Source organism: Akebia trifoliata, chromosome 4 (genome assembly GCF_017979445.1).
Source record: "Akebia trifoliata isolate Shusen 1 chromosome 4, ASM1797944v1, whole genome shotgun sequence".
NCBI classification, from domain to species: domain Eukaryota; kingdom Viridiplantae; phylum Streptophyta; class Magnoliopsida; order Ranunculales; family Lardizabalaceae; genus Akebia; species Akebia trifoliata.
In genome coordinates, this window is record NC_141378.1 from 37,770,268 (window position 1) to 37,796,321 (window position 26,054).

Below are 26,054 nucleotides of genomic sequence, written 5' to 3' on the forward strand. Positions count from 1 at the left end.
AAAGTAGTAGTGGCAATAGGAGTTCTCGAAACATAATAAAACTAAGAATTTATTCTATTTAAACTTTGGTCAAATCCATTGATGGGACATTGGACAAATTACAAAATAAGGGAGAACCAACTGTAAAACCGTGATAATATAACGCTTCCCTCTGACAAACACCCCCCTACGCCCTCATCACAGAAATATAGATCATTTTCCTTGGGATACACAAGAAAAAGATTTATATTTCTACGTATCCTGATCTAAATGATCTACGATTATGTGATGGGAACTTTTCTCAAAAGGGCGTCATATTATCACGACTTTTGAGAAATACCATTTGCTTACACTACGTCATAATAAGTAAGCAACTCTGAGGGCTGTTGGATACCAGGAGCAGAACTACTCTTCCAAAGAACAGAAGCTGAAGTACTCTATGGAGGAGCTGGAAAGTAATTCTGTGCAAAAATGGCGTTTGGCAATCAACTCTATGAAGTACTGGCAGAAGTACTTTTGTGCTGGAAGTCTGTTTGGGAACCATACTGACTTCTCATGACTTCTAGAAAAAGACCAGAATACCCTTATATTATACCAGTTACTGTTTTTTATCTTTTAGTGTCATAATATGGCCTTCAAACTATACTGTTTTTGACATTTTAACTATAAATTAATATAATATAATATAATAATATTAATATAATATAATATAATATTTTAATATTAAATATTAATATTAATATAATATGTTTAATCCATTATACTTAAAATTTAAAAAAAAATTTGACTAACTGTTTTTGACATAATATGACATAATATTTAAAAAAAAAAATTGACAGACTGTCTTTTAGTGTCATAATATGCCTCAAACTATATTGTTTTTTACATTTTAACTATAAATATTAATATAATATAATATAATAAATATTATTATAATATAATATATATTTTAAATATTAAATATTAATATAATGTGTTTAAATCCATTATACTCAAAATTTAAAAAAAAATTGACAGACTGTCTTTTAGTGTCATAATATGCCTTCAAACTATATTATTTTTGACATTTTAACTATAAATATTAATATAATATAATATAATAAATATTAATATAATATAATATAATATTTTAAATAAATATTAAATATTAATACCAAATCTCCGACCAAACTCCGACCACTCGAACCAATCACTGACCAAATCATCTCCGACCAATCTCCGACCAAACTCCGACCACTCCAACCAATCACCAACCACTCCGACCAAATCTCCGACCAAACTCCGACCACTCCAACCAATCACCAACCATTCTGACCAAATCTCCGACCAATCTCCGACCAATCACTCCGACCAAAAACCGACTAAAAATTCTGACCAAAGATCCTCAAAGTGGTATCAGAGCCAAGTTCAGTCAGTCAGTCTCAAAGTTTTTGTAATATTCAAACGAGGTAATCTTATAATATACTCTTATTTCATATTATACTTTTGTTGTATTATTTCAGTATAATTTTGTTTGATTTCAAAAATTTTCATAATTCTATCTATTTCAAAGGTTTTAAAAGAAAAATTTTTTAGGTTCGAGGCTTCCTAGTCAGGTTGTAAATCTCGTAAATTGTGATTTTGTCTTTGTTTTTTCGAGAAGTAAATCCTTGACCAGCCACTAAAAAATAAAGAATTTAAACCCTTTGATCAAGATAGATAATGGAAATAATTTTGAAACCTTTTAAGAAAAAATTACACTTAGGAAATAGTTCCTCTCCACCAGAAACCCAAAGGATCTATATCCATCAAACAAAACGATGAAATATCATATGAAAACATAGAACATCCATAAAAAATTGGACAATTCCAAAAGTTCCAACAAAAGAAATTTATAAAGATAAATCAAAAACTAAAAATGACTATATCATAAGCACAATAGAGCAGTCACTACCAATATCTACAAAAGTTGAAAATATATCTTTGTTACCCTCCAATTTGTTAGAAAAACTTCAAAACAAGAAATATAACTATATTCATTTTGGCCTAATACAAGTCGCCATCGTTCCTTTAACCAGAACAGGCCTTAATACATCTACTCTACCCATGTTAGAGATAGAAGACACCTCAAATTTTCTGATCAATTAATAGGCATGATCCAAGCCCCTTTGAATGAGGGACCAGTTTTCTTTAATTGTTTTCCCAAATTTTTCTGTTTCTCTATCAGATCCTACTATAACAAAATCATTAACATTAGGAGTACAAACGAAGGGATTCAATATGCCCAATTCAGAAAATATTTCTATAATCTATAGAATTTATTACAAATCAATGATGTCATTAATACCAAATGTTGCCTATCAAAGCCAGACAAAAGGATTAACAACTTTGTTTCTAACAAATTTTAGAAACACAGTAATAACACCAAAACAAATACAATGGGACAATATAGATCTAAACAGTTCTTGGAATCGAAGAAGCACAAGAGCCAACCCCTAAAGAAGAAGATCAAAGAAAGCATAACAGAACACCCTGATGGATCTATAGAAATAAGTTTTGAAAACATTTGTCAAAAGAACTATATGATTTCTAGACCATCTAACCAGCTCTTCACGCAAATCCTTTGATCAGGTTACGAATAAAACATACAATAACGTTCCTACCATATTTCATACCCAATATATACCAAACAAAAAGAACCTATAGAACTAGAACCTGATTACAACCCAACGGAATCAGATTTTGGAAGTCCTCCCAGACAAATAAATACAATAACTATAAAAGACAATTTCATAATAAATAAAGAGTTATTAAAAGACCAAATAATAAAAGACCCTCTGAGCAAATGGTTTTTTAGAAACTTTTCAAAAATAGAACAAAAAATAATTAAAGAAAAATGGTTTGAAGAAATGCATAATAAACAAACTCATATTCCCCTATTTTTATGGCTAAAAACTAAAAATAATAAACTTTCAATAAACATGATAAAACAAAAGATACAAACCTGGGAAACCTTAAAAAACGAAAAATAGAATCAATGTTTCCTCCATTCAGGTCTATAAAGACTATGGGATCCATTGCGACCCCCTAAAATCAGAAGCTCAATTTCAAAGAGAAAAATCAAAGTACTCAAAAGGACTTATCTCACATAATAGAACAAAATAATATACACATACCTATCTTAATCAATTGGGCCAACTACTCGAAACGAATTAAAAATAGCAATAATAGCGATAATAGAAAACTAACAACACTTTTAGGACAAACATCAAAAATATTAAACAAAAACCCAGAAAAGTCTACAAAAATAAAAAATCCATTTCACCTGCAAGAGGGCTTAACACCAATTGACACTTCTCCTCTTTTATTGATGAAATAACAAAAAGAATCCAAGGAAATTTAAAAATAAATGTTTAACAAACAGAAAATAAAGACAATACTTCAAAAACTTCTTTCTTCACAAAACGATGATAATTCTTCAAAATCCGAACTTTGTTAAGAGTTTATAACTTTGTTAAGAGTTTATTATTACGAGTCTAGGAGCTCCTCTTTCTAATTCTGCTGGCATTTTCAACATAAAAGGCAGCGCAGCTCCATGGTGATTTGGACTGTCTAATTAACCTTTTGTCAAGCAGATCTTGTATTTCTTTTTTACATAATTCTAAAAATCGAGGATTCATTTGAATGGGTCTAGCTTTTGTGGGAATATCTTTTTCTTTGAAATCTGAGATATATGGTAAGTTTACTTGATGGGTTTTTCTGTGCCAAAAGGCATTGGGTATCTCAGAGCAACAGTTTTTTATTAGAGTTTGCTCAAAAAGAAGTTCTAACTTAAGAGAAAAAACAGAAAAAGGTAATAACGACAATAAGCCTATTATCTGCTACAAATGTGGAAAACCTGGTCATAAAGCTAATAAATGTCATTTCAAGAATTTTAAGAAAAAAATTAATGAAATAAACATACCTCTGTCCTCCTCTGAAAGTGAGAAAACTTCCTCATCCACAGAAGATGACTGTAAATGCCCATGGCATCTTGATACAGTCTCATCAAGTTCATCCTCTATAAACATGCTTCAACTTAATGTTTTAACAGAAAACGAAAAATTAATGTTAAAAATTCTAGATGAAATTCCTAATCAAACACAAAGAACTCAACACTTAATTCAAATCATGGAAAATATAAAAAATCAAGACTCAAAAGAAAAAGGCTCAAAACAAAATAACCCTACCTCATTTCAAGCATACTCGTTAAAAGACATCTATTCTAGAGTAAATAAAATTGGACCAAAAGAATCTACTTCTAATATTACATTATCTGGCTTACAACATCAAATTAATCAATTAAAAGAAGAAATTAGCTTCTTAAAAGAACAAATATCTGAATTACAGGTATCTTCAAACAACGTTCAAATAGAACCTGAAAAATTATCTGACACTGAAATATTAGACACAGAAATACAGACAAATGATTTCCTCAACACAATTACCCATTACAAATATCAGAAGTGGTATACTGTCATAACAATAAAAAATAAAAAATTTTCAAAAAGGTTCGTAGCTTTAATAGACTCAGGTGCAGACCTGAATTGCATACAAGAAGGAATAATTCCTATATCCTTTTGCGAACCCACCAATACTTCTTTAATTACCGCTAATGGAAAACAAATGAATATTAAATATAAAATCACAGATTCTTATATTTGTAAAAATAAAACGTGTATCCCAGTCCCTTTTTTAATAGTTCCAAATTTACAACAAGAAGCTATATTAGGAAATCCTTTTTTAAATCAAATACAGCCATTTATAATGACTCAAGAAGGAATTCTTTGCAAAATAGAAAATACAGAATTACTCTTTGACTTCATAACACCCCCTACATACGGACAAGTTGACGTATTAATAAACCTAATTAAATCCAAAGAAAGACAGCTTAATTTTATAAATCAAGAAAAAGAATTTCAAAAGATAAAACAACATGTCTCTAACGATAAACTACAAAACAAAATAAAACATTTTGAGCAAACTCTAATAAAAAACTGTTGCTCTGAGATACCCAATGCCTTTTGGCACAGAAAAACCCATCAAGTAAACTTACCATATATCTCAGATTTCAAAGAAAAAGATATTCCCACAAAAGCTAGACCCATTCAAATGAATCCTCGATTTTTAGAATTATGTAAAAAAGAAATACAAGATCTGCTTGACAAAAGGTTAATTAGACACTCCAAATCACCATGGAGCTGCGCTGCCTTTTATGTTGAAAATGCAGCAGAATTAGAAAGAGGAGCTCCTAGACTCGTAATAAACTATAAACCTCTTAACAAAGTATTGCAATCTATAAGATATCCGGTACCAAATAAACAAGATCTTATTGACCGCTTAATAGAAGCAAATATCTTTTCAAAATTTGACTTAAAATCAGGATTCTGGCAAATACAAATAAAAAATAAAAAATAAAGATAGATACAAACTGCATTCACTGTTCCTTTTGGACATTATGAATGGAATGTCATGCCCTTTGGGTTAAAAAACGCTCCTAGCGAATTTCAAAATATGATGAACGATATATTTGCAAAATATTCAAAATTCATATTAGTCTATATAGATGATATTCTAATATTTTCTCAAAATATAGACTCTCATTGGAAACATCTATATATATTTAAAAAGACAATCATACGAAATGGTTTAGTACTTTCTCAAAGAAAAATTAAACTGTTCCAAACGAAAATCCAATTTTTGGGGTTCTCCTTAGAAAATAAAACCTATACTCCGGTAAATCGTGTCATTCAATTTGCTGATAAATTTCCAGATGAAATATCTGATAAAAAACAATTACAAAGGTTCCTAGGATGCCTCAATTATGTTTTAAATTTCATCGAAAACCTAAAAACCGAACGCAAAATTCTTTTTGACTTTCTAAAAACCCCAAAGAAAAATAATCCTAAAAAGATTTGGACTAAAGATCATACTCTTGCAGTTCAGAAGATAAAACAAATTGTTAAGGTATTACCTTGTCTACATATTCATAATCCTAATTTACCAAAAATAATTCAAACAGATGCATCAGAAATAGGATATGGAGGAATATTGCTACAAAAAACACAAAAAGAAGAACAAATAGTAAGATATACTACAGGAATTTGGAATTCCTGTCAACAAAACTACTCAACAATAAAAAAGGAAATATTAGCTATTGTTCTAACAGTTTTGAAATTTCAAAGCGACATATTAAATCAAAAGTTTTTAATAAAAATCGATTGTAAATCTGCCAAAGAGGTTTTAGAAAAAGATGTTAAAAATCTTGCTTCAAAACAGGTATTTGCCAGATGGCAAGCTTTGCTTTCAATTTTTGAATTTGATATTGAATTTATCCCTGGTTCTCAAAACTGCCTTCCTGATTTTTTAACCAGAGAATTCCTTCAAAAGCCTCAACAATGAGCTCTTCCAAAAATCATCAAAAGACCAAAGGAAAAGATAGAATACCCATTGAAATTTCTCCTTCAAAATTTTCTCCAATATCTCCAAAATCTGAGTATCTCCATAAAATGAGCCAAGCTTTATTTTCTCTATCTCAAAAACAATACGAGACTTTTTCAATACCTCAAATCCAAAAGCAGTTGTTTCCCACAAACAATCTGTTTTGTCCAAAACAATCCAATCTATCCTCAAAATTCTATGAAGCTATTCTCTCTCAAACACAAAGTGCGATTGTATCTCACAACCTAGATCAAGATGGCCAAATAGCTTATTCAAAAATAAAAATTCAAAAAATCATCTCTGATCAAGAATGGGGAAGTTCTTTTTGGGCTTCCAAATATGTCAAATCCCCTTCTAACCAACAAATTCCCTTCACATATTGGGACTATCAAAATGCTTGGGAATACGTTCTACTCATTCAAAATACAAAAGGCTCTCATTCCTGGTTCATCCAATTTTGTCAAAATTTCAATAAGCAAATCCCTTATTGGTTCTTTACCCAGTGGTGGCAAATTTATGGCTCAACCTCCGAAATTCTTCCCTTTGAGCAAGTTACCCTCTTTGAAGAATTTATCAACAATAATAAATTCAAAATTGAAGACTTGAATTATCAAAATATGCTGTTCTTTGCCCACACTAAATATCCATGGATTCTTAGATGGAACCATTCAAAGGAAATTCTAGATAGCTTTCCCACATTTTTCAAAAATACCTACGTCAAATGGTGGGATAAATTTGATCAAACCAAAGTTACTGAATCTTCCTCAGTAAAAAACTCACCGTTAAAGTTTTCCCCATCAAACTTTCCAAATTTACCAACATCATCCAAAACTTATGCCAAAGTTGCTGCCTCTTCTACTGCGACTCCTACGACATCCCCAGCAAAAGTCTCTGCTCAAGATTTCTTGACAGCCATTGAACAAATGCAAAAAATCTCCAAAGAACTTAAAAGCCTCAAAGATACAATGTCCAGCCGTGGATCCATTACTGCCAAATCCTCTTCTTCAAATAGTCCCTATGAAAACGACGATGACGAAGATGCTGAGCAGTTTTCATTCTAAATACGAACAAAAGTACAAAAGGTATATTGCAGGTACATTACAACAAGAACAGGTACCTCTAGCAAAAGAAGACGTCAACAAGTCAAGTCAACAAGTCAAAAGCAGAAGCAATAATGAGAAGTCAACAAGTCAACAAGTCAAGTCAACAAGTCAAAAGCAAAAGCAATAATTCTAACTACTATTTATGTGTCGGTGCGCATGCACTTAAAGTCCTTTGTCTGTTTATGGTCAGTGAGTGCGCATGCACTTAAAGTCCTTTGTCTGTTTATGGTCAGTGAGTGCGCATGCACTTAAAGTCTTTCATCCGTTTATTGTCAGTGCTCTCTTTATCTTTAATTATGCTGTCTATCTTTAATTATGCTGTCTGTAATTTTTCTTTTTGGGTTAGCGCGTCCGTGAATAATGGGGTTAAAATCTTATCCCTTTGAGAGGATCAAAGGTCTATAAAAGGGTTGATCTTGAAGGTTTTCTGCCTATTTTTTGTGATGGGGCCCTAAACATTTCTTTTCCAAATTGATAGCAGAAATCTCCTAATTCTCTGCGAGACTTTTGTTTTTCTATTTGTTTCTTGAGTTTGAGTTCTGAACATAACTTGAGTCCAACCATATTGACCCTTTGAATCAACATTCCAAATGAATATAATTTATAGTCAATGGTATCTGTATCATTGTTTTTTAGACTTTTTCGAACCTTTTCTGCAAATAGTTTGGGTAATCCAGATACGAATTTTTCTTTCCAGAATACATCATCGCAACCGGAATTCAGAGAATATAGTTTAGATAAATAAACATCTTTATACCATCTAAAGTCTGTTAAGGTTGGGCATTTTAGACTCATCAATATTTCTCTATCTTTTTGGCCCATTTCGTCTATTCTTCCATTAAAATGTAAGAATATGGTAGATATTAGGGTTAAAAATCCATCAGGTTGTGGTTTTCCTTTGTCATCTAATTCTGGCTCTCCATTTTCATTAAGTTTTACATGTTTTATTATTTCATCTCGTTCAGATTGACTTAACATATTATGCCACCATCCATACAGCTGGCCAGTAAATCCTCCTGCCACAGCAAGAGTCATATGTTCCACAGATAAGTTGTATCTGTGGCAAGCATTTCCAAAAACGATCATTTGTGATATAGTATTCATTATCTGATAATCTGTTTGACCATCTATGTTCCATTCGTATATTTCATTTCCATTATAATGTTTTGTAGGGTTTATTTTTTCTTCAAATTGGAGATCAACAGGTGTTGGCCTCCTATAATAATTTTTATTTTTATTATAATAAGTTGGTCTGGAATAGGAAGTTCGAGGGTTTTTATATTTTTTTAATTTATTTATTTGAATGGGTTCTTCACTCTCGTTGTTAAATTGTGGTGATTCGGATTCTGAAGAATTATCATCGTTTTGTGAAGAAGTTTTTGAAGTATTGTCTTTATTTTCTGTTAGAACATTTATTTTTAAATTTCCTTGGATTCTTTTTGTTATTTCATCAATAAAAGAGGCAGAAGTGTCAATTGGTGTTAAGCCCTCTTGCAGGTGAAATGGATTTTTTATTTTTGTAGACTTTTCTGGGTTTTTGTTTAATATTTTTGATGTTTGTCCTAAAAGTGTTGGTCTTAGTTTTCTATTATCGCTATTATTAATATTTTCGAAGTATTGGCCCAATTGATTAAGATAGGTATTTGTATAATTATTTTGTTCTATTATGTGAGATAAGTCCTTTTGAGTACTTTGATTTTCTCTTTGAAATTGAGCTTCTGATTTTAGGGGGGTCGCAATGGATCCCATAGTCTTTATGGACCTGAATGGAGGAAACATTGATTCTATTTTTTCGTTTTTTAAGGTTTCCCAGGTTTGTATTTTTTGTTTTATCATGTTTATAGAAAGTTTATTATTTTTGGTTTTTAGCCATAAAAATAGGGGAATATGAGTTTGTTTATTATGCATTTCTTCAAACCATTTTTCTTTAATTATTTTTTGTTCTATTTTTGAAAAATTTCTAAAAAACCATTTGCTCAGAGGATCTTTTATTATTTGGTCTTTTAATAACTCTTTATTTATTATGAAATTGTCCTTTATAGTTATTGTATTTATTTGTCTGGGAGGACTTCCAAAATCTGATTCCGTTGGGTTGTAATCAGGTTCTATAGGTTCTTTTTGTTTGGTATATATTGGGTATGAAATATGAGTAGGAACGGTATTGTATGTTTTATTCGTAACCTGATCAAAGGATTTGCGTGAAGAGCTGGTAGATGGTCTAGAAATCATATAGTTCTTTTGACAAATGTTTTCAAAACTTATTTCTATAGATCCATCAGGGTGTTCTGTTATGCTTTCTATTTGATCTTCTTCTTTAGGGGTTGGCTCTTGTGCTTCTTCGATCTTCCAAGAACTGTTTAGATCTATACTGTCCCATTGTATTTGTTTTGGTGTTATTACTGTGTTTCTAAAATTTGTTAGAAACAAAGTTGTTAATCCTTTTGTCTGGCTTTGATAGGCAACATTTGGTATTAATGACATCATTGATTTGTAATAAATTCTATAGATTATAGAAATATTTTCTGAATTGGGCATATTGAATCCCTTCGTTTGTACTCCTAATGTTAATGATTTTGTTATAGTAGGATCTGATAGAGAAACAGAAAAATTTGGGAAACAATTAAAGAAAACTGGTCCCTCATTCAAAGGGGCTTGGATCATGCCTATTAATTGATCAGAAAATTTGAGGTGTCTTCTATCTCTAACATGGGCTAGAGTAGATGTATTAAGGCCTGTTCTGGTTAAAGGAACGATGGCGACTTGTATTAGGCCAAAATGAATATAGTTATATTTCTTGTTTTGAAGTTTTTCTAACAAATTGGAGGGTAACAAAGATATATTTTCAACTTTTGTAGATATTGGTAGTGACTGCTCTATTGTGCTTATGATATAGTCATTTTTAGTTTTTGATTTATCTTTATAAATTTCTTTTGTTGGAACTTTTGGAATTGTCCAATTTTTTATGGATTGTTCTATGTTTTCATATGATATTTCATCGTTTTGTTTGATGGATATAGATCTTATGGTTTCTGGTGGAGAGGAACTATTTCCTAAGTGTAATTTTTTCTTAAAAGGTTTCAAAATTATTTCCATTATCTATCTTGATCAAAGGGTTTAAATTCTTTATTTTTTAGTGGCTGGTCAAGGATTTACTTCTCGAAAAACAAAGACAAAATCACAATTTACGAGATTTACAACCTGACTAGGAAGCCTCGAACCTAAAAAATTTTTCTTTTAAAACCTTAGAAATAGATAGAATTATGAAAATTTTTGAAATCAAACAAAATTATATTGAAATAATACAGCAAAAGTACAACAAAAGTGTAATATGAAATAAGAGTATATTATAAGATTACCTCGTTTGAATAACCTCGTTTGATTATTACAAAAACTTTGACATTTTAACTATAAATATTAATATAATATAATATAATAAATATTAATATAATATAATATAATATTTTAAATATTAATATAATATAATGTGTTTAACTATAAATATTAATATAATATAATATAATAAATATTAATATAATATAATATAATATTTTAAATATTAAATATTAAATATTAATATAATGTGTTTAAATCCATTATACTCAAAATTAAAAAAAAAAATTTTAATATTAATAAATGTTTTTTTTGTTTGATTTAAGGACAAATGAATTAGAAATATTTTCATAGAAAATTAATAAAGTTAGGGGTATTTTGGTAAAACGTACCGTTAGATTTTGACTCCCCGCAAGAAGAGTTTTGAGAAATAGGTTTTCTTGACTTCTTCATAAAGAGTAATTTCTTGCTCTTGCGCGGAGTAACTCTTCGAGGGAGTAGTTCATACAAACGCATCCAAACGATTTCTAACTCCCCGCAAGAGTCAGAAGTAGCCAAGGAGTCTTATCCAAACGCCTACTGATTTTACAGAAAGAACGACTATTTTAAGCAGTCGTTTTTAAGCGATAGCTCGATACAATGAAAACGACGCCAATTTTAGTTGTGTAATCAATATCAATTTTAACAACAAAGCATGATCGTGGTTTTGGTGATGTCGTTTGGGACCCATTAGGAGTCGTTTTTCGCATCCGACACCCACGATTTACCTTCTCTCTCGCATCAGCTCTCTGTGTATGTGTCTCTCTCTCAGGCGCAATAAACCTCTCTCGTATTCAAGTCTCTCGGACGCATCAAATCTCGGAGGCACCAACCTCGATTTTTCCCTCTCTCTAAGACGCAATCCTCTCTAGGGTTTCAATATCTCTCAATTTCGACTTCGAAGTTCTATATTTCTTCAAGATTTGAAACCCTAGCTATAGATTGGTTAAATCTCAGCTTTCAAATATCATTTACAGTAAGTTTTTCTTTTAGATCAATGTTTCTTCTCTCATTCTCTTTAAATTGATGTATTGTTTTTGATAATTTGGCTTAGTATTTTATCAATTCTGTGTATTTTCGTTTTAGATTTCGAATGCTTGAAGATTTGATGAAAGCATAAAATCCTTGTTCTTCGACCTCAATCCATTATTCGTCTTCAATCTTCTCAGTCTTGAGAAAACGAGAAAAAAAAAAAAAACTCTTGTTCTACATCTCTCCTCTCTCTCTCTGTTTTGTCTGTGTTTCCAGCTCAAATTATTATTTCTGTCATTTGTTTCTAGGGATTTTAGATTAGGTTTTGTAGCATAGCTACATGTTTGATGTAATTTTTCTATGATTTTGTTGATTCATCTTAGTAGAGCATGTTGACAAATTAATAGAAAATGAAGGAGAGAACTCTAACACGAAAGATATTGATGATTGTTTTCTCTTAATCAACCTTCTATTGTACCACAATCTAGTTCATATTTTGTTCCCTCTGAGGGAGAGAGATACTCCCAACTTATAGAATTACTATTAGTTTGAGTTTGGAAGGAGGAAATTGACAAAAGACAATGTAAGGGGGTTAATCTATAGAGGTATGGCCGGACAACTTGGTTTTCTTGCTATAATGGTGTTATTGCTTTCATCTACATCAAATTTTTTCTTACGATGGATTTTATTTTAAAAGTAAACAGACATTGAAACTGTAGAAGTTCTTACTGTATGATTAATTGCTTTGATGTTTCTAATGCAACCATTCATTTTGGTGGGTTCAATAGATGAGTGGACATAGCATAAAAGAGGGAATCTACAGCCTTAAGGTAATATCATGAGGCATTTGTTACTTGTATTAGATCATTAAATTACATTACTTGTCCAAATAAACATGAGGGATCCATGTCTGTAATGGTGAGGATATATGAAAATTTGGAGTTAGTGTTCTTTAATAACATGTGGGTGGTTGGAAAATTTCTTGATTATATTTTGCAAAATGCAAGTAAAGTTGAATGTATCTCTGCTGCAAGATATTAATGATGACATGGGGGCTACTGAAATTAAAAAAGGCTATTGAGTGGATCATGTGCAACCTTGATGGTTGCTACACTTGCACAAGTCAAGTAAGTTCACCATAATGCAGAAACAATACTTGCACTTCCCCATTTGTCTTCTATAAATATCATGTCCATCATGAATAAAACATTAATGTCTTCCTAGAAAAAAACATTTTGATATTTTTCATATAATCCAACTTGAGGTGCACTAATTATGTTAATTATCCTTTTCTCTATTTCTAGTTTTATTGCAAATAGTCGATCACTTATTCTTCTAACATGTGCAACTTTATCCTTTAGATTTCTATCTACTATTATAGATGTTCTATTTTTAACTTTCCTATTTACTAGATCTTGAATCCACTAACTTTGAACTCTCCCTATTTATTTTCTTCTTGTACTACTCATTTCTTTATAGCATAATTAGTTATTACTCTAAGTACCGGTTGCATTAAGTTATTGAATGTTTTCTTCTGTTTCTTGGGGCTCAAAAATAAGTGTGGGTTTCTTTCTGATACTTAAGATTTTGAAAATTTGCACAAGGGTCCTCAATGCACTTCTCCTACTATACATATACTTTACCCAATACTTGGAAGAAGCCAAGATGAAGACAACCCTCATAGATACACTTTTTAAAACTTTAAAGGAACTCAATACAAGCACAATAAAACATCACCCCACTCTTTGCCTACTTTTTATCTCACATTATTGAAAGTTCTCTATCCCCACTACCCTTTCTTTATAAAATATATAATTCACAACATATTACTTAAATAATAACATCTAGTCTCACTTCAATATCATGCAATGGAGCTTATAAACACCACAAAGCGAAAAAGAAAATAACAAGGGAAATAAGGGAGTAGATGTGACAGCAACCTGTTAGCAAGCTCTGTTTCCTTTCCTCATAACTAGTGTTTTGAGAGCTTGAAGAGGGTTTCTCATTTGAGTTGTTGAAACCCAAATTGAAAAGTTTATTCAAGAAATGAAAAGGGGGTGTGGTTATTTAAAAAATAACCTATTAAAAAGAATTTTCATTTAAAATGCACCAACTTATTGTTCCTTAATGTCTTCCCACCCAAATAATCCTAGCTTTTAATGGGTTTTGCATCATAGAAAACTACTCATATATTTTTAGTTTTGTCTTTTGTAAAATTTCTCTGGTAAGTGGCTCAAGAGAAATGTAGATTTTCATTTTTAATTCATTTGATATAATTTGCTGAGGTATTTATCCAACCCTTGAATTAATATACACAACCAAGCATATTAGATCTCTACACAACAGTGGGCTTAGTGTTGTCTTTTTAGATCACCTTGGTTTAATTATTCTTTCAGGCTTTAGCATCCCAGGGTTCTTAGGTTAAATCCGTCTCCTTTGAAATTGAAAGAAAATGTTAACAAGAGTTAATTAATTTTTTTTTTCTCCTGGTTGTGTATTTGCATGCCTTACTCAATTTCATATACTTGAATGTCCTACCTGATATGCAAGAGCTTACTGGTTTGAACTTGAAATGGACTTTTACATTGATGGGTCAACATTTGCTTGCCATAACTGACCGATATGGACTTGAGAGGCTTAGGTTGTTCTGTGAGGCTAATTTCTATGAAGATGTTGCTATAAACACGGTAGCAACCACTTTGGCATTGACATAAGAACACTATTGCTTCCAGCTAAAAGTCGTGTCTCTCAAATTTGTTGCTTTGCCTGAAAATTTGAGAGGTATTTGCTTCTACTTTCTCCTATTGATTTCTTTTGTATGTTAATATTTCAAGGGAAGAAACATCCTCTCCTTGGGATTATTATTTCTATTATGGCCTTTTTTTATTTTTGGTGTAAATTGTTCAAGGAATTCAAAATGAGTCTTTTTTGAAGATTTTTGGGGAAGATGGGTTTGGGCTTATAGTATTCAAGTTAATAAAGATACAGAATTAAGGCTTGTTGTGGGTTTATTTCAGAAAATTCCATATCAAATAATGATCATTAGGAAGTAACCTCTATATGCTTTTATGAAATAAGATCATTTTGTCAACGTAAGAATAAGTTTTAAGGGTTTAACATTTTGCTAATTTTCAAAAATCATAGTTTTGACAAACAATCCTAGTGATTTGTTTGATTTTAAAACTTTAAAATCTTCGATAAAGTTTCAGTTTTACCACAAACTTTGATAGGAGACATTGGGGTAAGCAATTGCATCCTATTGCCTCTATTATCATAGTCCATAATTCTTATATTCTTGTTTTAAAAGAATTGGATCATGGAAATGATTTAATTCCTGACCTAGGATCGTTGGTTTGCATTTAACTTCCATGTTCGTTCATTATGTATTTTACTTTTGCATATGGTGCTAGATAGCTTTATTTTTGTGAATCCTTTAACACACAATATTTGAATTGCTTATGTCATAGGTTGGTTCTAAGAGATTTGACAAGGAATATGCATACGGTATACGCCATAACTATGGGAAAGAAGGAAAGAGAATGGTAAGGCATCTCCAACCAAAACTCTAAACTGAACTTCCAAATTCTATATCTTGTTTGAATTAACTGTCGAGGTGCTTTATTTTATTACTATCTGGGTTTTACTTGGATTGTGGATCATGAACCCAAAGGAAGGTTGCAACTTTAAGAGTCCACTAATCTCACTTACGTGGCAAAACTAAAATATATGATTTGCAACTAATTGCAACTTGAATACATTTATAATTTGAGGCATACAGCACAACATCTACTATATAGCATAGAGGAAAACAATCTATTGCAAATCATTTATAATTTGATCCCTCATTTTTTTTTTTTGTAGGAAATTTGCATCAGTTAAATGACGAAGATCGGTATCCCGGTCCTACAACAACGTTAGGTGTCAACATGGCACATTTTTTCCGACTATAATGATCCATTTTTTTAATTTATAAATGAAAAAAAAAATCCAAAAAAACGACTATCTAAAACAATGGTTTTTTTTCCAACTGTCAAGGACAGTCATTTTTTCCGACTGTTTTGGTCTATCGCAATTAAAAACCCACTCTTTTGAAAACGACTCCTTTTGCAACTGTAGGAGCAGTCATTTTTAGCTCATCATGATGTAGTGTTTGTTTGGTTTTTTATTTTTACTGAGATATTTGAATAATAGACTATTTTAGCAAAAATCAAGCAATGGGCAAGTTCAACAATTGGTTAGGTTGCTAAGTTTATCAAATATCCTCACGTAGACAAAAATTGGTCAAGTAGAGCACTAATCAATCCATTTGTATGATAAAATGAAAGTTGTGCTTAGAAAATGATAGAATATAAACCAATAAATTTGTACCTGTTGTTGTTCTCTATACATATTTTTGAAGGACATCCCTTCATCAACTCTTCAAGCCTGTACACAAGATCATGAAACACATCAACGTATTCTATACAATCGAAACCACAGAATCCGTGTTACAAATTTTGATACTATATTGAATAAGTATGATACCTTGATTGAGCTGTTTTGTCCAATCAAAAGGCACCCATTCTCATGCAAAGCTTACAATGGCTTGCTTTTGCATCTCTACCCAATTTTGTCTCCAATGATGATACATTTCTTCAGGTAAGCCTAGTATGCCCCCAATGACATCATGGCCAAAACTACTTCTAAATTGCTTCTCGGCATCTATTACATGAACAAACCCTTTGTATAGGCCAAACTCAACATTAAAATATGCAAAATTCTCAAGAATTGAATCACGCAATCCCAAAAGAACACGAGTGATTGTATGTTTAAGAGTAACAAGAAAATTTTGAAGGATTACGGAGTTGAATTATATGCGGATAACACTCTGTGAAAATCCCAAATTTGTCTAAAAAAATTTGTTGGGCCTGGCCCGTCAAATTTTAAACCCAAAAATTCCGCGGTTTTTGTACCGCGTTTTTCGGTCGATCACTCTCACTCTCTGCCTCTCTCTCTCACTGTTTCTCTCTCTCTGCCTCTCTCTCACTGTTTCTCTCCATGTCTCTCTCTCACAGTCGATCTCTCTCTCTCTCACTCTCTCACTCAATCGATCGACCTCTCCATCGAAGGTGAAGCACAATTCTTCCCGATGGAAACTTTGCGTTGAACTCTTTGTCTCCATTGTTGACGAAGTTGCATCTTTTTCGATTGCACATCTTGAAATCGAATAGATTTCAATCGCAGCCGCGCGAAGAAATCTCTATCTCCATTTCAGACGAAGTCGAATTTCTTTATAGTTGATCCGGACACTCCTCCATCACTAACTTCCCTTTGAATTTCTTTATAGAAATCGTTGTGTTCTTGGATTCTCTGCTAATCGAGGATCGAAAATCTTGTACTTCACATCATTTGAGATCGGGTATGGTAGATTAATGACGATTTGTCTAGAAAAATTGAATTTCACATCTAATCCTCAAGGTATGTTCGAAATCTCTTTTTTCCTATTTGATTCATGTCTTCTAGGGTTTGTATCGTATAAATCGGATTGAGTTTCATTGAATTTTAGTAGAAAAATAGTTGAAATTTAGGTTTTGTAGGATTTTCTTATTTCAGATCTCAGTTTTGTATGATTCATGTTTTAGATTAGTTAAAAACATTATTAAAAAAAATTATGCCAAATTAGAGACTTAGAAAACAGATTGCCACTAAACTCAAAAATTTGGATCCTGAATACCTCAATCATTCAGGTTTAAAATACAATAAAAGAATTTACTAATGAAAGACTTCGAAAATGGAAGGGCACAAAATTCTACATATATCCACTACATTTATCCATAATAAAAAAGTATCTTTTTGATATTTTAGAGTTCTTTAAATTTTGTGCTCTAAGATATATCCTTACCATTAGATTTTGTGTTTCAATAGTCAGGATTATGTGATTCTCAGAGTTTTGTTTTTTTGTTTCCATGGATCTCAAATCATCTCTCATTTTGGGGTGCAAATAGCAGCTCTCATTTTGTATCCTACACTTGTTTAGTGGGGGTAGCTCAAGGTTGTAGGTGCTTTAGTTTTTAGTTTCATATCGGAAACCTATAAGGAAGGTGAAGAAAGTTCTGATGTATAAAAAAAGTATTGAAGAGAAGGTTTAAAACATACTTACATGGACAAGGTCAATGGACGATCAAGAAGGTCCATGGCCTACGTTAACGACCTCCATTGCACTTTGGAGGGGTGCTCTAGAACTAATATTTCACCTATTCGTTTGAAATATGAAGTCTTATATGTACTAATGCATTCAGGATCAGTATTTCTTGTCATCAACAATGTTTATCAATGATGTTTACTCTTTGAATGGATACTTCCTTTATTAACATAACATCCCACAAACCTGGGTAGTTTGCTTCTGAGGGAGTGAGTGCTAATTTTTTTTTTGTTTTGTATTGAAATGAAAATCTAGAGTTTTATTTGTTTGTTATCTTAATTTTGTATTATAATTTTTTTCTACAATTTTGGTGTGATTTTTAAGTTTAATACTATGATAGTTTGTGGAGTTATTTATGTTGATAGGTTGCATTTGTTCTTATATATTGGTATCCTATACTTTGATATTTTTCTTGCAGATTTTAATTTACATAGTAATAGTTGGTGTTTAAATTTTTTTATATTGTATATATGTACATGATACCTAATAAGATTTTGAGGAGTTTGTGCTAGAAACAATGCTTTGGCAAAGTCATTTTGTAGTTATTTTAATTCAAATAAAAGAGAATTGTTAATAATTTTTTCTCCATTTTTTTACATACTCGATATGACCATCCATAAGATATATTGCAATATATCTTAAAAGAGAATTGTCAACACTCGATTACTAAGATAATAAAATATATTGCACTATATAGTGCTTGATGTTTAGACATAAAACATCAATTCGTACATACGAAGGTGTGATACTGGGTATGTTTTTTGGACAAGTTATGAGCAACTAAGAAATTAGAAGTGCTGTCAGGTTTCTGAAGAGTTGTGTTTAGGAGGGGATGTAGGTGTTCTTTCAAGGTCATTGCCCACCAACCAAGTTAACAACAGCAACCATCTCAATTCTCTGATTATTGCTGGATCACCGCATTCATCATTCCCGGAAGGCTTGACACATCTTACAGTACTCTAAAGTTTGTCAATCTATTCATCTGATTCCTTGTTGGGAATGCTTAAGGAGCTGCAACATCTCACCTAGCTTCAAAGATTGTCAATTAGTTGGTGCTCTATTTTGGGAGAGCGTTGCCGAAAGGAGGTAGGAGATGACCTGGAGCATCATATCCTACATCCCCGAGATTAGCATTGACTACAAGATCCAATGAAAAGTTGCGACTAACAGATGCACATCAAGAGGTAATAGTAATTGGATCCTTTTCCACATGATATTTGATTTAAATGTACTCCTACTTATAGAATTACGTCTACTCTACGTTATTAGATGCAGAGGTGGGTATATTTTTCTTATTTCCAGTAAGGTACAGTATTTGATGCTTCTATCCTTTCATTTTAATTTAAATAAAAAATAAAAAATTATCGTGATTGCCTTTTCTTATTTGCAGCAAGTGTAACTCTTTAATGGAAAAAAAGGAGCTATTTATTGTTGTAATGACACAAATCAATCCCCTCTAGGTCGCCCGCTTGGTATGCCATAACATGCTATAAAATGCTAAATTCTGTAATTACAACGTTTTACAAACCTTCTTGTCTAACTTCTATTTCCGTTTTGGCTAGGATAAAGATGTAATGGTAACGATGATGATCAAAGATCTGTTTTCAAGAGTGGAGTCCTGTTTATCATGGAAGACTTTCAAGAAGGAAAAATATAGTAGTTGTTGTTGTTCTAAATTTCGAGATTGTATTGTTTCCAAGATGGCACACATATGATATTTTGTACTCTTCTGGGTCTGTGAGTGAATTGTTATCTTGAGTGTCTAGTTGTCCATCCTTATATACCGTAGTTTACAACTATTTTGTTGGACTTGTCTGTACCAATTCTGAGTTTTCAACTTACTGAGTTGAATTTCTGAGTTTTAAAACTAGTTTGTATAGTACTGTTTTTAAAATCAAACTTAAACAGTGGGTTGAGGCTAGAAAAGTCCTACTTATTTCCATTGATGTGCAGCATATGCTGCTAATCTCTATTTGTTTTTTTCTCATTTATTCTTATAAAAAAGTGAGTAAAAAAGGCAAAAAGAAGCTTTTCCATCCCTTTAGTTTTTAAATTTCAATTGTATGATCTAAGTGGAGTGATAAAGGTGGCATATTAATTATAGGTAACAAAGAATAGTACTTTCATATGAGGTATAGTAATAAAACTCAGTCTCAAATGAGTTTGGACACCATGGTGGACGCTTGCTTGGGCAGATTATACTTTAGCTTGGAAGAATCCTAAAATGAAAATTTTAGACCAATTGTTCTATGAACTTTACATTTATTTCCAAATATAGTGCATCATATAATTCCTAATCTGTGCTTGTTTTAGATATAAGTCTGCATCTGAATGTTATGTACTTAATGTCCATGTAATTTCATCATGGTGTGTGATATAGCAACCATTTAGGTAAATTGGCGTGTGGTTCATCAAAATCTAATGGAAATTACATCATCTGCTCTTCTAATGTGATGAACCTTTCCCCCAAACATTAAACTCTTTCTTTTTTGTTTATTTAAAGGATACCATGTTCTAGCTAATCAATTGGCATCTGTTGGGATGTTGTGGTACGGGGCACACAATTATAACTGAAGTAGAAGGAGAAAAATGGAAAAATAATAAACACCAAAATTTTATGTGGAAAAATCTCCAAACTAATTGGAGCAAAAACCACGGGCAAATCGTAGAAGGTTTTCCTGTTATTGTAGCCCCCTTTGGTGTAAACTAAGCCCTGATATATCTGGGGTTCATGCAGAGCTTCATAATTTCAGCCAAGTAAAAGGCATTTAAACCCAACTGTGAAAGGATTCTAATTTAATGACGAGAGGAGTATGGTTCATTTTGGGCCCATACTCACTGTTTGGTTTCATGTCGAATATGTAAACCTGTGATTTTTCATGTGTGTGTGTGTGTGCATGCATGTGCGTGTGTGTGTGTGTGTGTGTGATTTCTTTCTTATTCCTTATGGTGGCCCATTTGGAATGCATACATAAACTCAAGAGTGCTCTATTTCAGGAACTTCGGGTTTGGTGTCAACTCTCAAATGGTCAGTGTGAGTTTGGAAAGATTCAATCAACTTTTGAGGAGGATGCTCTAGTTTTGCTTTCAGATGGCAGTGTAGGTTTACTTTTTCTTTTTATATTGTCTGAGTTACACTTATCCAATCTCAAGAACTTAGGTTAGTGGAGTTTAAATTCACTTTTGTTATGTTATTTCTTCAGGTTGTATCAGTGCCTACAAGGAATCTCTTGCCCGGAAACCCATATATACTTGAAGGCGTTGATGATCTTATACAGCTAAGTTACTCGAATGAGCCATCCGTTCTTCACAACTTCAATACAGATATTGTTATGATAGGATTTATGAAGTCTGATCTACAATCAAAATTCTTTTCCACTTCCTTACTCCTATTACTGATTCTTGTTTACATTTCTATAGACTAAAGCTAGGCTTGTTTTGGTTGCAATCAATCCCTTTAAATATGTCCCAATTTACGGAAACAAGTCCCTCATAGCTTATAGACAGAAACTTATGGACCATCCTCACATTTTTGCTAGAGCAGATCTGCCTTCAGTGAGATGATGAGAGGTGAACATAACCATACATATTTGGAGATAATTTGATTCTTTGGTGGATTACCTATTGTTTATGAAGGAGTGCATGACTTGTTTCTGAAGTTTTTATGCTTTTTTTCTTTCCCTATTTTGTGGATTCTGCAGACAAAACAAACCAATCCATCATAATTAGGTAAGTTGGAAGTATCTGCACCCTATTGTTCTTTGAGAGTATATCTTTTTCTTGCCAAGCTCCCTAATCCCCTCTCCCCCCATCGTTGTTGTTTATCTATATGGAGAGATTATGCGTAAAATATTGTGTGCGGTCTTGCTGATCATATTCAACTTTCTACCACAGTGGGGAGAGTGGAGCTGGGAAAACTGAAACAACAAAGACTGCGATGCAATACGTGGCTGCATTTGGGGGTGGCAGTGGGATAGAGTGCAAAATCCTTCAGACTAATTGTATACTGGAAGCATTTGGGAATGCGAAAATGTCCAGGAATGACAACTCTAGTCAATTCGTGAGTTTTAAATTATTGGCTTTCATCCCGTTGTGGAGACACACACGAGCTTCTGAAGAAGCATGATTGGCAAGCGCTTCTAGAGAAAAGACCAGGTAAGAGATCTCTCTTGAGCAACCACCATTTGATATAGTAGATAACAAAACAATAATATTTCACACAATGAATTTGTAGGCCCAAATTTGCTGCTTTCATTACTAGGAGAATTTTAATGTGATATTCCTTGAAATGCCCTATTGGACATTCTTTTGACCCAGTAGTGAGTAGAACACTTCTAAACTATTCATTTCTTGTAAGTAATTCTAAACAATTTTTTGTTGCTTAATTAATGATATATAGACATTAGATATGAGTATCCCAAAAATATATAATTAAATTAAGGTCTACGAATAAATTAACAAAAGTCTTGAGGATTTTTAGGGAACTAGTACTCGTCTCTAGGAAATCTTTATTTTTCCTATCATCTCAATCTTGTGTTTAATGGGGAGCCTCAAACCTCATTTGAGGTTAGGGAAATCTCATGGGACCCGTTATTATTCTCTTTTCTTTTGCTTTTCTGTAAGTTTCATATGCTTTTAATCAGTTTGTTGAAGGTTTTAACTACAATGTTAAATTAATTGGCAGCTCCAAATAGAGAGGAGAGCGGGTCGCATATTTGAAGGTTGGGAAGAAGGGAGGATATATTTCGCTCCTACCTACAAATACCTTGCTAACTCCGACCATTATGCCGTCCAAAACTCTAAATCTAAATAAATGCAACGCACTCCTGCCTAGTAAAGTTCCTTCTCTTTTCCAATAATTTCCAATTTATTAATTACCTCATATAATGCCTAGTGTAATTATACTATGCTGACCATGGAGTATAATATCCACCTTACACATTGTACATGTTAGAACGATAGTCTCACATTGCCTGTGGGAGCCTAATCCATGGGTCCATAGAGAGAATGAGCTTTTCAAGTAAGATAATATGGAGTCATGGAGTTGTACATCACTTTTGTATTTCTCACTCACTCACATCTTTGCTTATCTGATGTACAAAGTCTCCTAGTTTTGTTGTTTATGTATACATGTCGATTATGAGAATTGACAATTACTCAGTTTAATTCTTTGGATCACATATTCATCATTGCATTAAGTAGTAGCTCTGTCGGACCATACACACTGCTGCCCTTGACACTTCTTGACTGTGTTTGTTTTCTTATGATGTCGAGCTACTTTTTCCCACTCGTAAAAAGAGTTTGTTGCCTACTCTATTTACAACTTTTGGTGCTTGGTTTGAATTGGCTTAGATATGTTGGTTTGACCATCTTACCCATAAATGAACACTTAAAATAGTTCAATTTCTACTTTTTGATGACCCTCACACTCCCAACATAGATCGATTGTAGCACTTTAAGCCACTCCCAATGTAGAACCATGTTCTAGCACTTTTAGTAACTAAGTTTTAAACTAATTATTATTGGCATCTGCTTTGTGTATTTTCTAAGTATTGAGCAATGAACATTGGTTGTGGCATATCAAAATACCTAGTTCTTATGCTGGTAGGTTATGGTTGCTTATAGCATTTTTTCATTAGTGGAGGACTGCTCGATTACAACTAGCTAAGTTAGCCTGGAATTGGTTTTCTATTGACTTATTTTTTTATTTGTTATTAATATTCATAAATATACAATTCTTGAAGATCTTAATAGTATTTTGCCTTCATATAGTATTTCTTGTTTTTTAACATTTGTGAATAAAATCTAGTTATGTTCTTCTATTACTTTAGGTTGATATCTTGATGTACCAAACCTTTTCCGTGTAGGTACGAGAGCGCTATTAGGATTTCTTTGAGAACAATGGCAATGTAGGGGAAATCCAAACCTTGAAGAAAATAAAAAGACACGATAGAGCTGAGAGAGCCAGAAGAGATCAAAGGCATCACGACCATTTGCTTCTAATTGTATTTTATTTCTAAGCAATTATGTAACGTAATTTCATTTGTAAGTGCCCAATTACTTCAATTAGAGTTTGCTTAGTAATGGAATTTCAATATATAATACGAATTTTGAGTTGTTTAGTTTAATTTAGAGCTTGTTTTATGATTTTTGATTTAAATTTTATTTTTCTGATTTTTTTAATTACCATTTCATTTATTGTGATTGGTGAATTAGAGAACCAACCTATTGTGTGTTAAACCTTCATATTCGACGGCCATACTCTATGGAATTTTTTTTTTTAAGCTCATTCTCCAATATTTGATGGCTCAGGACCGTAAAAAAAAAAAAATTCTACAAGAAAATATTTGACGGGCATATTTGATGGGATGGTCGGTCAAAATTTTCAAAATTTGACAGACTGAGACCGTCAAATATGGGCTTTTTTCACATAGTGTAATCTCCTACTAATTTAGGACCCTCACACTCCAAATGAATAAATAACACAATATCGCCAGCTATGCATCCGATACTACATCCTTGAGGGAGCATTTGTAGGCATTAAAATTTTAAAAGGGTTTACAACTTTTCAAATTATCAAAAAAGTCCATAAAAATCGAAGTTGGGCTTACATAAATTCGGACCATTGATTGGGATAGACCTATTATGGTTTGGATTTGAGTTTTTGCAAATAAAACCCACAATCCAAAACCTCTTCGATGCGTCCTGATTTAATGAGCGTCTAAGCCCAATCAGTAATAAGGACTGGTTGTGGTGGTCCTAGGGAGGACAAGTCGAGCACTCTCCTCCCGCTCATTATCTCTAGAATTACAACTCCAAAGCTATAAATATCACTCCTCCGTAAGTTGTCGGTAAAGGGCATACTCTGGTGCCAAGTAGCCATGTGTGCTGGAAACTCTTGTAGTGAGATATGATTGCCCTTCTCCACTCTGCTTAGCCAATCCCAAATCCGCCACTCTTGCCTTCCTTTCTGCATCCAAGAGTATGTCACCTTTATATCTCTAGGAGAAATCACGGGTTTCACTCCATAGTGAAGATAAACAAGCCCCTTTGTGACATCCATGATTATACACTTTTCTTGTGGCCAATTCAATGGGTTTGTGTTATTGCCACCACAACCACTTCCCGGAAGAATAAGTGGTCGTCAAGGTTCCCATTAGGCATGTAATCATACATAAGATACCTATTCTCTTCATCTTCTTTGATCACACAACAACCTCAAAATAGGAATAGATTTTTGTTGTAACATGTGTCTCATATTGAGTGGAACACATATATAGATAAAATAGACAGATGTCGGAGTGGAGAGAGGAGAGTGTTGCATTCCGAACGAAACGAGAAATGCATAACGTACTGAACGGAACAGAGCAAAATGACAGCATCCATTTTTGAGATTGTTGGGGACCTTTAATAGGTTGAGGGTGAGACGAGAACGATACTCCCGCAATACGGTACAGGGGTATTATTGAAATTTTCTAATACCTATTGTATGACTATGATTTACTATAAATTCATATGATGTAACCCTAATTTGATATATAGTGAAAATTTAAATCCTCGCTCTTGTGGATGTAAATACATGCCAAACCACGTTAAATCTATGTGTTTTTATTTCTTTCTTATTTTTATCTTTTCATATTATTCATCATAATTGCCACATATAGCATAACAATTCTTACGTTTCAAATTACTAATAATCTCAACTTTATCACAAAACTCCTTGTTTCCTTGAAAATCAGATTCAATCATCCTCTTAACAGTAACATGAGTCCCATCTAAGAGAATTCCCTTATATACAACTCCATACCCACCATGCCTGATAAAATTTCTCTGCGAAAAATTCTCTTGCAAGGTCATAGATTTGGAGTTCAGCAGTAATTGCAAATCTGTTGGCAACACATTACCATGTGAAGAAGCTATAGTGGGATATGCACGATCCCTCAAGTCAAGAGGCATTCAACATAGAACTTATTCTACATTAAGTCCCAAAG

The 26,054-nt window shown here is 32.5% G+C and overlaps 1 protein-coding gene and 1 pseudogene across 1 annotated transcript; one reads left to right on the forward strand and one right to left on the reverse strand.

Annotated features, from left to right (window-relative positions):
- The first annotated feature begins 11,588 nt into the window (after window positions 1-11,588).
- LOC147404875 (uncharacterized) lies at window positions 11,589-21,633 on the forward strand. Its single transcript, XM_086440968.1, has 7 exons — window positions 11,589-11,601; window positions 11,763-11,886; window positions 12,671-12,712; window positions 12,917-13,009; window positions 15,350-15,424; window positions 21,061-21,162; window positions 21,267-21,633. Exons 3-7 carry the CDS (start codon window positions 12,671-12,673, stop codon window positions 21,486-21,488), a joined length of 534 nt encoding a protein of 177 aa, XP_086297094.1. The 5' UTR covers window positions 11,589-11,601; window positions 11,763-11,886; the 3' UTR covers window positions 21,489-21,633.
- A 2,969-nt stretch (window positions 21,634-24,602) lies between these two features.
- Window positions 24,603-26,019, reverse strand: LOC147404876 (putative receptor-like protein kinase At1g11050 pseudogene; annotated as a pseudogene).
- Window positions 26,020-26,054: the final 35 nt, after the last annotated feature.